Source organism: Morchella sextelata (genome assembly GCF_020137385.1).
Source record: "Morchella sextelata strain SCLS chromosome Unknown scls_6, whole genome shotgun sequence".
Lineage (NCBI taxonomy): Eukaryota > Fungi > Ascomycota > Pezizomycetes > Pezizales > Morchellaceae > Morchella > Morchella sextelata.
This window is the reverse complement of record NW_025408621.1, coordinates 603,134-617,688: the sequence shown is the minus strand read 5'-3', so window position 1 is coordinate 617,688 and position 14,555 is coordinate 603,134. Positions and strand designations below refer to the sequence as shown.

The following is a 14,555-nucleotide window of genomic DNA, read 5'->3' as shown; positions in this document are numbered from 1 at the left end:
CAGGAACGTTTTCTATTGGTTGCGTACTATTTCTAATATTGGTTGCATATCATTAGACAAAGAACTACTCCCGAGATGAAAGGGAACTGGCATTATATTAAAAGGCGTGTAGCTATTGCAATTGATAGATATAAAAGAACAAACACTGACAGAACTACAGCTACATTTTTATATATCAAAGTCGAATTTCCCTGATAGCATTTTATCATGAACTACATGTACATACTAAAGCCTATACTCATTGAATGACTTAGAGTGCATGCTAGAGCTAATTTATCACAGATTACCTATAAGGAGAGATGGAGATGAGGTTTAGTGCGTGCCTATACGTTTGGGTGACCCAATAATCCAGAATGACAGCAATAATCTAAGAAATTACTACCGCAGTACCGCCCGCACCTAGATTCATTTCCTCACTACATTTGGGCGGCCGGAGGCCGCACTCCGCTTGTAATATTATATATTAAGAGTGTTGCTACTACTCTACACAGCCAATGGGTTATTAATAGTACGCTTTTCCCTCAACTTACTTGATCACATAAAGATGATCCTATTATATGTACCAGGGCCTGCCGTGAGAATAAATATTGGCTAGTACATGCCATTGTGGGGTTAATTGTTGCAATTCACGGCATTAATTAATATGATGCTCTGAATTAATCGTGACATGCTAACATTGTCGGTCGGACAAAGCATGGACCGTTCCGAGGACAAAGCGATTGTCTTGCGTGTATTTCCGGAAGACCGTGCCAAGCCTTTACGGACGCAAAGTCTGAGACCAACCACCAGCCTGTTGCCGCTTCATCTCCCCGTTTCGTTTTCTCCCCCCTCCGCCCGCCATCGTCACTCCCCTCATTCCTTCTATCACATACCCCTCCTCCGTCCATCATGTTTAAGAGGTATCCACATTCATTTTCCTATCGTTAAACCCTCTAAGAAATTCAATTGCTAATGTCTTCAATTCGTTTCAGCGGTCTTGCTCGATTTGCTGCCGGTAGGCGAGTCGGGGCTTCGCTGAAAGCTGCCCCGTTACTCCGCAACAATGCCATCCCTAAATCAACCTTCGGATCTCGTTTGATGGCTACTGCTGCCGGAAACCAGCTTCAAGGAAAGATTCACCAGGTTATTGGTGCCGTCGTCGACGTGGTATGTTTTGGAAAATTTTTCTTCGGGCGAAACCCGGCTATTCCGGGTGACGTTACCGATGTTGAGAAATTGTCAACTCACGATGGATAATAGAAATTCGACTCGGAACAATTGCCTCCTATTCTCAATGCCCTCAACACCGACAAGAACGGCCAAAAGTTGGTCTTGGAGGTTGCCCAGCACTTGGGAGAGAACATTGTCCGTTGTATTGCCATGGACGGTATGTGGACTTGGCATCATTGATATCCTGTTTGGTTTCGACCGGGAAAATATGCACGATAATGACTTGGTTTACCATCTTCATATGCTGATATTTGTCTCTGTTCAGGTACCGAAGGTCTTGTCCGTGGTCGCGCCTGTATCGATACCGGCAACCCCATCATGATCCCAGTCGGTCCCGGAACTTTGGGCCGTATCATGAACGTCACTGGTGACCCCATTGACGAGCGTGGCCCCATCAAGGCCACCAAGTACGCCTCTATTCACGCCGAGGCTCCCGAGTTCGTCGACCAGTCCACCACTGCCGAAATCTTGGTTACTGGTATTAAGGGTAAGCCAATATCGCACTGTTCAACTATGGATTAGAATATCCATTGACAAATTTTCAGTCGTCGACTTGCTCGCTCCCTATGCTCGTGGTGGAAAGATTGGTCTCTTCGGAGGTGCCGGTGTCGGAAAGACTGTGTTCATCCAGGAGTTGATTAACAACATTGCTAAGGCTCACGGTGGTTACTCCGTGTTCACTGGTGTCGGAGAGCGTACTCGTGAGGGTAACGATTTGTACCACGAAATGCAGGAGACTGGTGAGCTTCCATTGCCTATGCAATATTTACAACGAATATTAACAAATTTTAAGGTGTCATTCAACTTGAGGGTGATTCCAAGGTCGCCTTGGTCTTCGGTCAGATGAACGAGCCCCCCGGAGCCCGTGCCCGTGTCGCTCTTACTGGTCTTACCGTTGCCGAGTACTTCCGTGACGAGGAAGGACAGGATGTGCTTCTCTTTGTATGCTCCCAAAAAATGACTCCTTCGATTGCTTTACCTTGAACTAACCTTTTCCCCCAGATCGACAACATTTTCCGTTTCACCCAGGCCGGTTCCGAAGTGTCTGCCTTGCTCGGTCGTATTCCTTCTGCTGTCGGTTACCAGCCCACTTTGTCAGTCGACATGGGTCAGATGCAGGAGCGTATTACCACCACCAAGAAGGGATCCATTACCTCCGTCCAGGCTGTCTACGTGCCTGCTGACGATTTGACTGATCCTGCCCCCGCTACCACTTTCGCCCATTTGGACGCCACCACTGTGTTGTCCCGTGGTATTTCCGAGTTGGGTATCTACCCTGCTGTCGACCCTCTTGACTCCAAGTCCCGTATGTTGGACCCCAAGATTGTCGGAGAGGAGCACTACAACACCGCCACCAAGGTTCAGCGTATGTTGCAGGAGTACAAGTCTCTTCAGGACATCATTGCCATTTTGGGTATGGATGAATTGTCTGAGGCTGACAAGGTAAATGATATTGATATCAATCCTGAATAAAATCAGATGCTAATATGAATGTTTTAATAGCTCACCGTCGAGCGTGCCCGTAAATTGCAACGTTTCCTTTCTCAGCCATTCGCCGTCGCCCAGGTTTTCACCGGTATCGAGGGTGCTTTGGTCGACATCAAGGACACCATCAGATCATTCAACGAGATCATGAACGGTAACGCTGATGACCTGCCCGAGGGTGCCTTCTACATGGTTGGTAGCATCGAGGCCGCACGAGCAAAGGGTGAGAAGATGTTGGCTGAGTTGGAGGCCAACAACTAAAGTGTTATGTGAAAAATTGGGGCGCTTGGGTTTCGATACTGTGACATTTAGAAGAGCCCAGGTTAGTTAGCATTGCAATCAAGGCTTTTTTTTGTACAATTTATTGCATCTCTTTTTTGTTGTGAGGTTGCTTCTGTGTATCAAGAAGGAAAAAAAATTTCCATATTGTTCAATTTTTCAGTTGTGCAATGTTTAAGTAGCCCTCAAAATAACCGGAATGTAGAATGGAAAATTGTGAACTGAATGTTGCTGGGCGATGGGATAATTCTATAGAGCAGAATTGTTTACATCCGCCAAGACACCAATACCTAATTCGCCTTGTATCGGGATATTTATGACATGAGGTTGGGCTGATTGCCGGGTAACAAATGTCAATGCGACACACCTGTTTAACAAGGACACCTTTTTAAACCAAGCTCTCCCTTCTCCCAAATTCTTCGGAACGCATCCAGAGCTTTTAAGATGGTGAAATCAACTCAAATTGCACGATTAGACGGTACACAGATTCATCTACTAGCCTTCAACTCCTTCAAGCACTGCTAATCTTTTGTTCTCTAGGCGTCCCACTGGCTGCCTCTGTTGATGACGACCAGGATGAAGCCATTCTCGCTGAGGTTAAGAAACAAGTCAAGCTTATTTTCAAAAGATTAAGCGAAAATTCCGAGCCACGGGCTAGTATTGAGGCAGGTGCTTTTACAATACAGTACGCTCCTACCCGCTCGCTCCTGAAATTATCTAATTCATTAAGCTCTCGCCCACGTTTACTAACCGTAAAATAGCTACCTTATCCAGGGGAATGTCTGCTATTTGTGCATCTGCGAGCGCTCCTACCCTCGTAAACTAGCTTTCACATATCTTCAAGACACCGCGACTGAATTCTTCTCAAATTACGGAAACCAAATCCAAGACCCCTCGCTACGGCCATATGCCTTTGTTGCATTCGACACCTTCATGCAGCGTACAAAGAGGACTTACCAGGACACCAGGGCTACCGCCAATCTGGATAAGCTCAACGATGATCTTAAGGATGTTACAAAGGTTATGACGAAGAATATCGAGGATTTACTCTACCGCGGAGATTCTCTCGAGAGGATGGGAGATATGAGCAGCAGATTGCGAGACGAGAGCAAGAAGTATAGGCAAGCTGCCGTGAGAATAAACTGGGAAGCCATGTTGAAACAGGTTAGTTTCTTTCCAGATATCAAAAGAATTTGGAACTAGGAATAAGCTAATAAGTGTGCTAAATTTAGTATGGCCCCATTGGCGCTGTTGGCTTCGTCATGCTTTTCTTTATCTGGTGGAGATTCTTTTAAGTTGTGATCGTGATTGGGTTTCGACATTTTCACAGGCGTGTGTGGGTTTCCCTGGTAATTATTTGGGAGGGAATATTAAGACTTTTCCAGCGTTTAGGTTCCAAATTCTGCTTTCACCTTTTTTATATCTGGCTGTACAGTTTTACGAACAGTTATTATGATAATAGATATTAAAAGTACGAGCGGATACTAGTACGATAGGGTAGTTAAGAATGGTGGATCTAATAAAGCATTCGCCACTTATAATGTCAATAAAATATGATTTCTGTACCATGTAGTGTTATTCGAGTGACCCAGGCACGGTACTAATAGCTAGGATTCACTCGAGTGATATCATATGAAGATTAGCATTTTTTTTTTTTTGTTTAATTCATATGAAGATTAGCATGTTTCATTGGTAGATCTTACCTACAGCGAGAAATCAGGTTATACTTATCACTTATGGCTCATCTCCTGATTTAATTCTTCTCCCAATTGGCTACCAGAATTTAAAGGCCAATACGCGGGATTATCTTTGACATGTCTCGTATCGATTGAGAAGAAAGAAGCGAGCTAGCTCGATGAGGGGTGATGTTGTTATTAAACGTATTAAACCTCGGGGATGATATCAGAATCTTCGAATTGAACTTTATAAAAGGTAGATATATCATCAACGCAATATATATGTTTACCTTCCGAAAGCCGCTCCTCCATACCCCTTATTACCTACCAGACCCTCGCACTGGATCAGGGCCGAGTGATCTCTCGTGAAGGCCGGCCCTGCGGAAAGAACCCACTATAAAACAGCCCCCCGACGACAAAGGTTCAAGTTAAGAGGTATTTCTAGCTTCTTTGTACTTCTCGGTAATTCTATAACTCCGTGGTTGATAGAAAACTCAAGTGTGTCCCCCTCTGAGAATCACCTTGCTCAAATCACGTCCACGGCGTCTATAGGGATCAACCCCTTGAGCATTTGCTCTCCTACATGTGTCTGTATAGGAAGGATCTGTGTATACGTTTAGTCGACTCGTCCATTTCTGCGCTTATATGAGGTGAGGTGGATGTATTTGAGTTCTGAGTGGTCTACGCACATCTGCAGGATATACACTTTCGCCATACATCTTTCGAAAATTACTTATACTCTTTATCACAGGGCGGTGAATCAGGATATGGCCCTTATTATAGTAGCATAAAGCATTAATCTTACGGTAGTGGTGATATCGACCCCGACTCAATTTGTTGGGAGTTTCATGTCCCCACGCGCTGTATCAGTCGCCGGAAATGGCCCATTGCCCTGACAGGACGTTAGATGGTTCATCTACTAGCCCTTATAGCTTTTAAAGAGGCTGATACGGAGTTTCATAGCCATTAATGCCGGCTGCTTTTTGTGGGACGCTGTCGGTAATGCTGTCGGCGAGGCTACAAAGCGGAAGCCTGAGACTTTCCTCCGTGAAAGACTAAGGGATGTTTCCTAGACCGTTGGAAGCAGGGAAGATAGAAGGACGACAGACATGCATACCCCACTCGGTCTTCTTCTAGATACAAAACCGATGTCTGGATAAGAGGCCTAACGGAAATATTCCAAAGCAGCTCCACAGTCCAAAGTCGGCCATGCAAGACGTCAGTGCTCCAAAATAGCATCTGACCCTGAAGTTACCATTAGCGATGATTCTTTTCTCTCATTTCTATGTATATGGACAACAGGGGTTGAGAGGAGGAAGTGATGTTCATGAAGGCGAACGTGGGTGCTAGATCGTTGGATGGGATTGTTGAATAAGGGATATGTCCGTAGAGAAGGTGTGGGGAGATGAAAAAAGTCGAGAAGGGCCATTTAGGGATGGACCTACATGAGGAACCATACACCAGGCCAGGAACGTGATGGAGAGGAGGGCAGTCTGGAGTCAACCGAACTTAGTCCCTCTTTAGGGTTTACCTTTCTAGATCACTAAAGTAATGGTTAATTTTTGTAATTTCTGTTGTTCTGTACCTTTCTGTCAAAGGATGCAAACAAAATAGCTTTTATGGCTTCTTCATAGAATCTCACTTGCTGTACTGTTTCTAATGCGATCCGGGTCACGCACATAAATCAGCAAAGCGCATATAAATCCGCCAGGAGGGGACGAGCACCCACGCCCAAGATTAGAGAAGACTAGACTGGGCCCACTAAGTTTGGCCTTAGGTAAGTTCTCTGTTTGAAAATCATGATGCTCTATTTAGGACCGCTATAAACTTAGGGCATTTTGCGTCTCTCGCGCAAATTTCATATTATCGGCTTTGTGTATAACCCATTCCCTGACCAAGATGAGCAATAGCAGTTAAAGTGTTATACAAATGAACAGGTGATATGTAGATTGCGAGGAGCAGTTAGTTGATGGGAGGCCATTGATGAGGTCTTGAGATACTGGATCAGTTGTCGGAGGGGCGGGATAGCACAGGCCGAATCTAGAAGGGAATGGAATGATTTTGGCTACGGTTTTTCTCTTTCTATGCCGGCGCGATGCATCAAATTAAGTTACGTATGGTATACGAATGCAAAGTACAGGCAATTAAAAAAACTACGCCGCAAAAATATCCCACCAGCCCAGTGATTGCAAGAGCGAAACGCCCACCCCAGTATGGGAATGTAAGAGAGGTAGACTATTATAATAAAGCCCCACGCGGGGGTCGAACCCGCAACTTTGAGATACCATTGGTATTAAGAGTCTCACGCTCTACCGATTGAGCTAGCGAGTCTTGTTAATTTATCAGAAAATAAATCAGAAGTACTATAATTACCTCAACTTGGGCGATAGTCCAACCATTGTACCCAGGTTCCGACCTCGTCGTGGTGAGTGATACAAGTAGGTCCATGGTCAATACTTGCCGCCGTGCTAATTGTTTTATATCCCTTCGTTCGTTAGAGCGAAAAGGGAGACATATTAGGCCCACGACGGCGTGGTGATATTTAGAAAAGCTAGCTACCTACAGACTATGGAGACACCAGAATAGGTATAGGAGGGGTCGCAGAAGGTGGCTTCACAACAAAAGAGGTTCACGGAGTGAGGGTTAGGTGTACTGCCGAGTAAAAGTTGCCTACTAGCTCCCGGTCGTGAAAACGCACGAAGGGATAGAAGATGAATTAACTAATACAGGATCAACATTCTATCAAGTGCATAATTATAAAACCATCTCTGGTAATGAAAAAAAAAATGTCTCCAAAGCAAAAAAGAAAGAAAGAAGGCAAATACCGAAGGGACCAGTCTAAGTACCTCAGTAACTATCCTCTCGGTATAAATCTTCTTTGAAGCAGATGGAGATGGATCTTTCTGGTGCTGTGGTTAGCGTTGGTGGGCGGGGAGTTGATCTACCGCGATTAAATATAAATCCACCAGGTCGGTTGATTCAATCGATTACTGAGGGAATTCGAAGTTAGGACCGGAAACCAGATTATACAGTTTCTTGTGGTCCTTCATTCACTATAACATCACTATGTCAGAAGCTAAGAAGACCCCCACCCACAAAAGCCCTCAAAATGACGTTTTTGATATACCGGTATTGGTACTAAATAAACAGAACCCCTCAAAAAAGTGGATTGTTTTGTTACCGGAACAGGTCCTAAATCAATATCATCATATTAAGTACGGACTTCATGTTTTCCCTTTTACTTATTGGGGACCTTCTCTCTACAGTAGGGGTTTTCCTATGTGTCACCAACTGGGATCATATACTGGATTGGTCATGATTCCTCCCTAAATTTATATTGATCATATGTAACTTAGTGAACATCAAATGTCTAGTCATAGTTGTTTCAAAATTTGCAATATTATTCGCTACCACGGAGCCTTTATAATTAGATCTCTTCCTTTGAAGGGGCTGATGCGCAGAGGAAGCAGGGAGCCCGGCCCTTCAATTGAAGGGCTTGAGTACATTCCAGTACAGCCCTTAAGTTGAGTTCTATGTAAAGAGTCTTAATAGATGTATGTGCTTAGATTTGACCACGAATATTTAGCGTGTGATTGGTAGGTTGGTCAATGATCGATTTTCCCATTTTAACTGGCGCTTAAATTCGTACTGCCACGCATTACACAAACTTTTAAAAACAGTGAAATAAATAGGAGGATGGAATTTTTTTTAATTTGGTACACTGGCTGTATGTACTCGTAAAAAAAGACTCAGATCGCTGCTCGCTATAATCCAGACAACACGACACCGTCCAAACAACAAAGGAAAGAGAGAGATCACATTGTAGTTAGCTATACATGCAACGTCCTCGTCTCCACTTTGCCATCCTCCATCCCAAAATATGCCATCACGGGCTTCTTATCCCCCGACCAGAACACACCATGCTCCACTACTCCCACGATGTTCTTCAAAACCCTGGCGAGTTCTTCAACCTTCTCGTTCCCGCCCACTCCCATTCCTACCGCCGCTCCAGGGTGACCTCCCTCCTTGCCTAGGATGTCGAGGCCTCCAACACGCTCGCCGCCCATCTGTACAGCACCGGCGTCTAAGCCGATTGAAGAGCTCGTGGGAGAGATACTGCGCTGGTGTGATAGACGTGAGGTAGGGGATGGAATGAAGCCGTCGGGGAAAGGGGCATCAATGATGAAGTTCCCGTTGTCTGTAATACAGGGTCCAGCTTTGGAGGCGCCGCCCATGCGGATAACGGGGTTTACAGCACCGAGCGATATTAGGCGGGAGAGAACATGAGTTGCGGCGGTGGGGACGACCTCGATGGGGATACCAGGAGCGTAATGAGTCGAGAGTGAAGGTGAAAGTTTACGGTAGTCTAATTTAATTCTCTCAGTATCTCACCGCAGGGATAAAGACTCGAGGCATACCAGCGACAACAACAAACTTCTTCGCAGAGAGAGCGACTAGCTTCTCCTGGAACAAGCATGCCCCACCGCCCTTGATGCAGTTGAGGTACGGGTCTACCTCGTCTGCGCCATCGAATGCGACCTCAAGGTCAGTATGCAATTCGATACTTCCTAGCTTCAAGCCGGCGCGCAAGATAAGTTCACGCGATTGGTAGCCCGTGGGGACAAAGATAATCCCGTCGGTGATTTCGCGTGACAGCTGCGCGATCCGCTCAACGACGTAGACGACGGTGGACCCAGAGCCGATACCGACATGGCGGGCATGGGCGGGGAAGTGCTCGTCTACTGCGCGGTGAGCTGCAAGGCGTTTTGCGGACTCTACGTTTAGTATTGGCGCCGCCATCGTGATGGTCCGTTTGTGGGGGGGCTTTTGGTGGGAGGTGGTGGGATGTGGGCTAGTGCGGGGTGTGGTGAGCCTCTTGTACGCTCCTAAAAAGAACCTCTTGGCAGTTGGTGCGATGAGATCATTGACAGGGCTTATTTGGACGACATGATATCGTCGGTAGAAAACCACCGAGGAGAATCTCCTCGAACAGATAAGGGGGAACAGTCCCCTAGCACAGTATTCAGTCATCGTGCCGTTGAGTGTAAAGGGAAGGGAAAGACCTTGCTGGAATTCCCAGTTAGCAGTGATATTTGAACTATGTAATCCTTCATCATTCATGACATGCAACAGAAACACGCAAAAAAAAAATGCCACCCTCTGAGCTTCTGAGAACTCTGTATTATAGAGGTTATTCTACAAGAAAGATGGCTTTCTACACCAACCATGTTTTGCCTTCCGGATCCACCATAATAACCAGATATCACCCTTTTAGTCCTTTTCACTCTTCTTCTTTTCCTTCGAGGGCTCTTCTTTTCCGCCCTTCTCCGTGGACCCTTCTTTATCGGGTGATGAGGCCCCATTCGATTTTTTGTCCTTCTCTTCCCGCTCCTTCTGCTCCTTTTCCTTTTCCTCCGCTTGATCCTGGCGGTTTTTGATCTTGTTATCAATAAGATCATGGAACGCGATAATTGCTCTGATCAACGAAGAGATATAAATAGACATGAGCTGGTCGTTTGTCTTGATGCTCATAGCTCTCGCCAATTCATTGCTATCATCACCGTCTGCCGGTGGTGTAGAAAGGTTGGGAAGGAGGTTAAAAACATCCTGGAGGTTCCCAAGAATGGCATGATTAACGGGTAGCTCGCCCTTAAGGACCTTGTCGAGATAGGCAGCTATGTCGCGAAGGCGGAGATGAAGACCCTGGAGGGATTGGAGTTGGTTGTTAATGCGGGTTGTGAGGGAGCCGACGGCAACATCACGGATGTCTCGGAGGAGGTGTTCAACACCAATCTCCTCAGCTTCCTCGGCTTCGATGATAGAGGGTGTGTGGACGAAGGTTTTTGTGGTAGTTGTACCATCCTATATTTGCAATCGTAATATCAGCCACAGCTCCCTTACCTCAGTCATGAAACCAACCCAACCCATCAAACATATCATCAGGTTCCATCGGGAGAGTCGATAGACATACATCTTTAATCTCCTCCACAGCAAAATAAGCATCCGTAGGTACTCCCAGCTCCTTTGGCTCAACATCAATGATGACCAATAATGGATTGGGTGTGTATCTCTTAAATAGCTCGTTGATCTCTAGGTCCGACGCCCTAAGCTTCGGACCGGAGTGGTACCATCCGATAAGCTTCTCTCGGGCGTTGACCTTCTTGAACATGTCGTTCATTGACTCGACATAGTTGTGATCGAGGAACCATACTGCAGGATCCTTCTCATCTTCTTCGAAAGGAACTGTGTATTTCCAGAGCCCTCAATCAGCAAATATCCATCTATCCATCTAAAAGAAGCTTTATCTCGTACCAGCAAAGCTGTTTGTAACTCTTACGTTTCCTCCAGTGTTCTGTCCTAGCAGCACACCGACAACCCGCTTTCTGGTTCCCTTGGCAGAACGCCCGTAGTGATCGCACGCTGAGAGGAGGATGAGGGGAGCGATGGAAACGGTAGTGCTGGGGACAGCATCCCCGAGAGTAGTAGGCATTGTTGTATGTTTGTTCTAGGCTAGTATAGTAGATTTAGCGGATGGGGATGATGATGAAATTATCGATGATAGGTTTTGGTTCTGCACAACGTTTGAGTTGACTTGATGAGTTGAGGCACTCGCGAACTCCATTTGGTGAGGCTTGGCGTTGGACCCCTCCACAGCTACTTTCGGCGCGGCGAGCTGTCCCCGATAACTCGGGATTCAATCACTCGGAGTTGACACAACAGCGATATGTATTTACATACGGCTTCTTGATAGAACTCAAGTATAGCTCCAAACCCAAATATAGAGCTCTAAAAATATCGAGCTTCCAGAACGTACTAGTGTGATTACTGGTTAAGAGTAATACTTAACCGATTTACTCTTCCTACGTCTAACATCCTCCCCCAGAGGGTACACAAGTTAACAGTCTGGAGGCGCATAATTATCCACAATACCTGAAGCACTTCTTCCAAATCTCGGAGAGGTGCCACCAACCAACAGTCTCTTCCGTTCCACCGAAACCTCGAACCGGGCACCTCGGCCACTACTCGGCAAGAAACCCATGAACCAATCCATCCATTTGAACTCCGAAGCCTTCTTCGGCGTCCCTGGTTACCTTTTTGAGTAATAATGCTGTTAGTTATGTAACAGCCTCGGTTTCGATGTGGAAATGATCCAGGCGGTCAGGCATGTCAATGCCACTTGGTCTTTTGTTGCCACTATTTGCCTCGCCCTTTCCAGTTCCTATTTGACCCGTTCGTTCCCGGAAATGTTGCTTGGTGAATCTGTGCGTACATGCTTTAAAATATACATACATACATGTATGTAGGCGAGCCGTTGTCTCTAATAGAGCTGTTCATTGATGTCACTGGTTTGATCACATTTTATCACTCGCTGTGTACGAGAGGGAAGGAAGTACAAACTAGTGCACCAATAACCCAGGTTTTCCTCTGAGTTATTCAAAAGCGGTATATGCAATTCGGTGGCTAACTCGAGTTCCTATATGTACCTAGAGTACCTATAGTACAATATACCTATATGTACCTTTAAGCTTGATAGCCGCTTCATGGAATATCACTGACCAAAGTTAACCGGCCCTCTTTTCCGGACTCTCCTTGTAGGGATACCGGAATTGACCGGCATTTGTACATCAAGGCTCGGAATTGCAGTGAAATTTCCATTGATCACCTGCCTGTAGCACCTGGCTTCAGTCCTACGTCCTGTTTAAGTGCGAGTTGTGTTCCCGATTCAAGTACAAGTACGCACCTACATTCATTCTCCAAGAAATTTTGAGCCGCTTCGGCCGAATGGTAGCGATGTTACTAGATGCATGTAGGTTCCCCCCGCTCCGAGTGCAATGCATGGAATCATCTCCCTCCAACGTAGAACCACGTAGGTACATAGATACATGAATGTGATGAAGAGTTTTGTTGGGGTGTGGTGTTCAATCATCTATCTGTCCAGTTCTGTACCTACACACACATATATTCAAAAAGGTACAGTAGAACAGAGTAGAGTACATGTAGGTACATGATGCACTCCAGCCCTTAGTACCACATGCCCCAATGGTACATGTATGTGCGCGCCACAAAGCTGGCCCGTGAGACCGAAGTAAACCCCAACTAACAGATCCAAGCCTAAACCGCTTTTTGAAGCCTTGGACATCCAAAGTTGTGCCTGCCCCCGACAAGCCAGATTCCGCTTCTTTCTTCTTTCCCTCTCCTCCCTTTCATCTATTTCTTCTCCATCAATTGATCAAAACAACAATTCCTCGCTTCTAGTCAACTCTCAGTTCATCGTCTCCACTCAACCAAAGCCTCCACTCACACAATAATCGAAAATGGCTCCCACATTAGAAGACGTCACTGGCCTTAAGGAACTTGTCAAGCAGCTCCAGGACCGGATACACAAGATCGAGCAGAGCATTATTGGAAACGGTGATGTTCAGACACCCAGCGAACAACTTAGAATGATCCTTATGGGTCCTCCTGGTGCTGGTAAGTAGTGATTTTTTTTTCTCTCCCCACATACGCTGTTCCGTGGCACTGAGATGCCTTTGACCATACTAATCTGCCCTGAACGCACCTCGGCTAACATGGTACAGGGAAGGGAACCCAGGCTCCTAAGATCAAGGAGAAATTCTGCATCTGCCATTTGGTAAGATATCCACCGTTGCTGTTGCATTTGTGGGGAATTTCCGGGGGTGCGATGAGGGCTAAATTTTCCGTTTTTCTTTTTGTGATGTAGGCCACTGGCGACATGCTTCGTTCGCAAGTCGCGAAGAAAACCCCTCTCGGCCGAGCGGCGAAGAAGATCATGGACGAAGGCGGGCTTGTCAGCGATGAAATTATGATTGGAATGATTAACAACGAGCTTGAGACGAACGCTGAGTGCAAGAACGGGTAAAGCATTCTATTCTACGTGTCTTCTTTGGTGAGGTTTTAATCCTCTAATATTCTGGTTACAGCTTCATTCTTGACGGATTCCCACGTACAGTTGTTCAGGCAGAGCGTCTGGATTCTATGCTTCAAAACCGTGGAGGAAAGCTTGACCATGTGGTTCAGCTTGAGATTGAAGATGCTCTTCTCGTGAGCCGTATCACTGGTCGTCTCGTGCACCCGGCTTCTGGCCGTTCTTACCACCGTCTTTTCAACCCCCCTAAGGATGACATGAAGGATGATGTTACCGGTGAACCTTTGATTCAGCGAAGTGATGACAACGCGGAGACTCTGAAGAAGCGCCTCGTAACTTATCACCAACAGACTTCCCCGGTAGTCGACTACTACAAGAAGAAGGGTATCTGGCAGGGCGTCGATGCTTCCCAGGAACCTGGCCAGGTTTGGAAGACATTGTTGGGAATTTTTGACGAGAAGAGCGGCCAGAAGAGTTCAACCCTATCTAAGGTTGGATTGTCAAAATAGACGAATGCAATGCCTAACTCTTCCTTATTTTCGTATCGACTTTAAACCTTATACTGCGGTACTCGACTCTAAAACCCCCCCCCCCCCTCTCTTTCCTTTTTCGATTGCTCATGGAAGCTTCACTTTTGTGCTTAGCTTACCCACTACTCTTGTCTTGTCTTGATTTGTTAGTTTGCGTTTCTTTCTGTAGGTTGTATCAGTAGAGAAGTTGGTGTTAGGTTTTGGGTTAACGAGGAAGAGTTCAAAATATGGTATGAATAAATGGGTATAGGAATGTCAATGTACATGAAAACTAGGGTTTGGGAATCAAAGGGAAAAAAAAGGCGATAACTAAACATTTAGAACCTGAACATGGAGCTGCAGTTTCGAATTGCCCGTGTCCTATGTCCGTGCTTCCCCGCATCAACGAGAGGTATCGGAAAAACTAAAATCCGAACTTAACGTTAAGAGTTGTCTATTCAAGCAGCGATCGTAACGATTACAAACATGAGTTTCTTGGTTTAAAGATAG

The 14,555-nt window shown here is 45.9% G+C and overlaps 6 protein-coding genes across 6 annotated transcripts; 3 read left to right on the top strand and 3 right to left on the bottom strand.

The window, feature by feature from the left end:
* Window positions 1–888: 888 nt before the first annotated feature.
* On the top strand, window positions 889–2,955 carry H6S33_011300 (uncharacterized protein; the record flags this gene model as incomplete). The annotated part of the gene is made up of 8 exons (XM_044842646.1): window positions 889–899; window positions 972–1,146; window positions 1,240–1,366; window positions 1,475–1,696; window positions 1,755–1,949; window positions 2,003–2,151; window positions 2,212–2,652; window positions 2,713–2,955. 8 exons carry the CDS (start codon window positions 889–891, stop codon window positions 2,953–2,955), a joined length of 1,563 nt encoding a protein of 520 aa, XP_044696068.1.
* A 462-nt stretch (window positions 2,956–3,417) lies between these two features.
* H6S33_011299 (uncharacterized protein) lies at window positions 3,418–4,268 on the top strand (the record flags this gene model as incomplete). The annotated part of the gene is made up of 4 exons (XM_044842645.1): window positions 3,418–3,451; window positions 3,514–3,658; window positions 3,735–4,137; window positions 4,206–4,268. The coding sequence occupies 4 exons, from the start codon at window positions 3,418–3,420 to the stop codon at window positions 4,266–4,268; spliced, it is 645 nt and encodes a 214-aa protein (XP_044696067.1).
* A 1,398-nt stretch (window positions 4,269–5,666) lies between these two features.
* H6S33_011298 (uncharacterized protein) lies at window positions 5,667–7,048 on the bottom strand (the record flags this gene model as incomplete). The annotated part of the gene is made up of 7 exons (XM_044842644.1): window positions 5,667–5,718; window positions 5,767–5,894; window positions 6,095–6,142; window positions 6,235–6,305; window positions 6,379–6,410; window positions 6,956–6,970; window positions 7,023–7,048. 7 exons carry the CDS (start codon window positions 7,046–7,048, stop codon window positions 5,667–5,669), a joined length of 372 nt encoding a protein of 123 aa, XP_044696066.1.
* A 1,431-nt stretch (window positions 7,049–8,479) lies between these two features.
* Window positions 8,480–9,449, bottom strand: H6S33_011297 (uncharacterized protein; the record flags this gene model as incomplete). Its single annotated transcript, XM_044842643.1, has 2 exons — window positions 8,480–9,015; window positions 9,068–9,449. 2 exons carry the CDS (start codon window positions 9,447–9,449, stop codon window positions 8,480–8,482), a joined length of 918 nt encoding a protein of 305 aa, XP_044696065.1.
* A 471-nt stretch (window positions 9,450–9,920) lies between these two features.
* On the bottom strand, window positions 9,921–11,139 carry H6S33_011296 (uncharacterized protein; the record flags this gene model as incomplete). Its single annotated transcript, XM_044842642.1, has 3 exons — window positions 9,921–10,511; window positions 10,621–10,892; window positions 10,962–11,139. The coding sequence occupies 3 exons, from the start codon at window positions 11,137–11,139 to the stop codon at window positions 9,921–9,923; spliced, it is 1,041 nt and encodes a 346-aa protein (XP_044696064.1).
* A 1,825-nt stretch (window positions 11,140–12,964) lies between these two features.
* On the top strand, window positions 12,965–14,045 carry H6S33_011295 (uncharacterized protein; the record flags this gene model as incomplete). Its single annotated transcript, XM_044842641.1, has 4 exons — window positions 12,965–13,121; window positions 13,229–13,281; window positions 13,372–13,526; window positions 13,592–14,045. The coding sequence occupies 4 exons, from the start codon at window positions 12,965–12,967 to the stop codon at window positions 14,043–14,045; spliced, it is 819 nt and encodes a 272-aa protein (XP_044696063.1).
* Window positions 14,046–14,555: the final 510 nt, after the last annotated feature.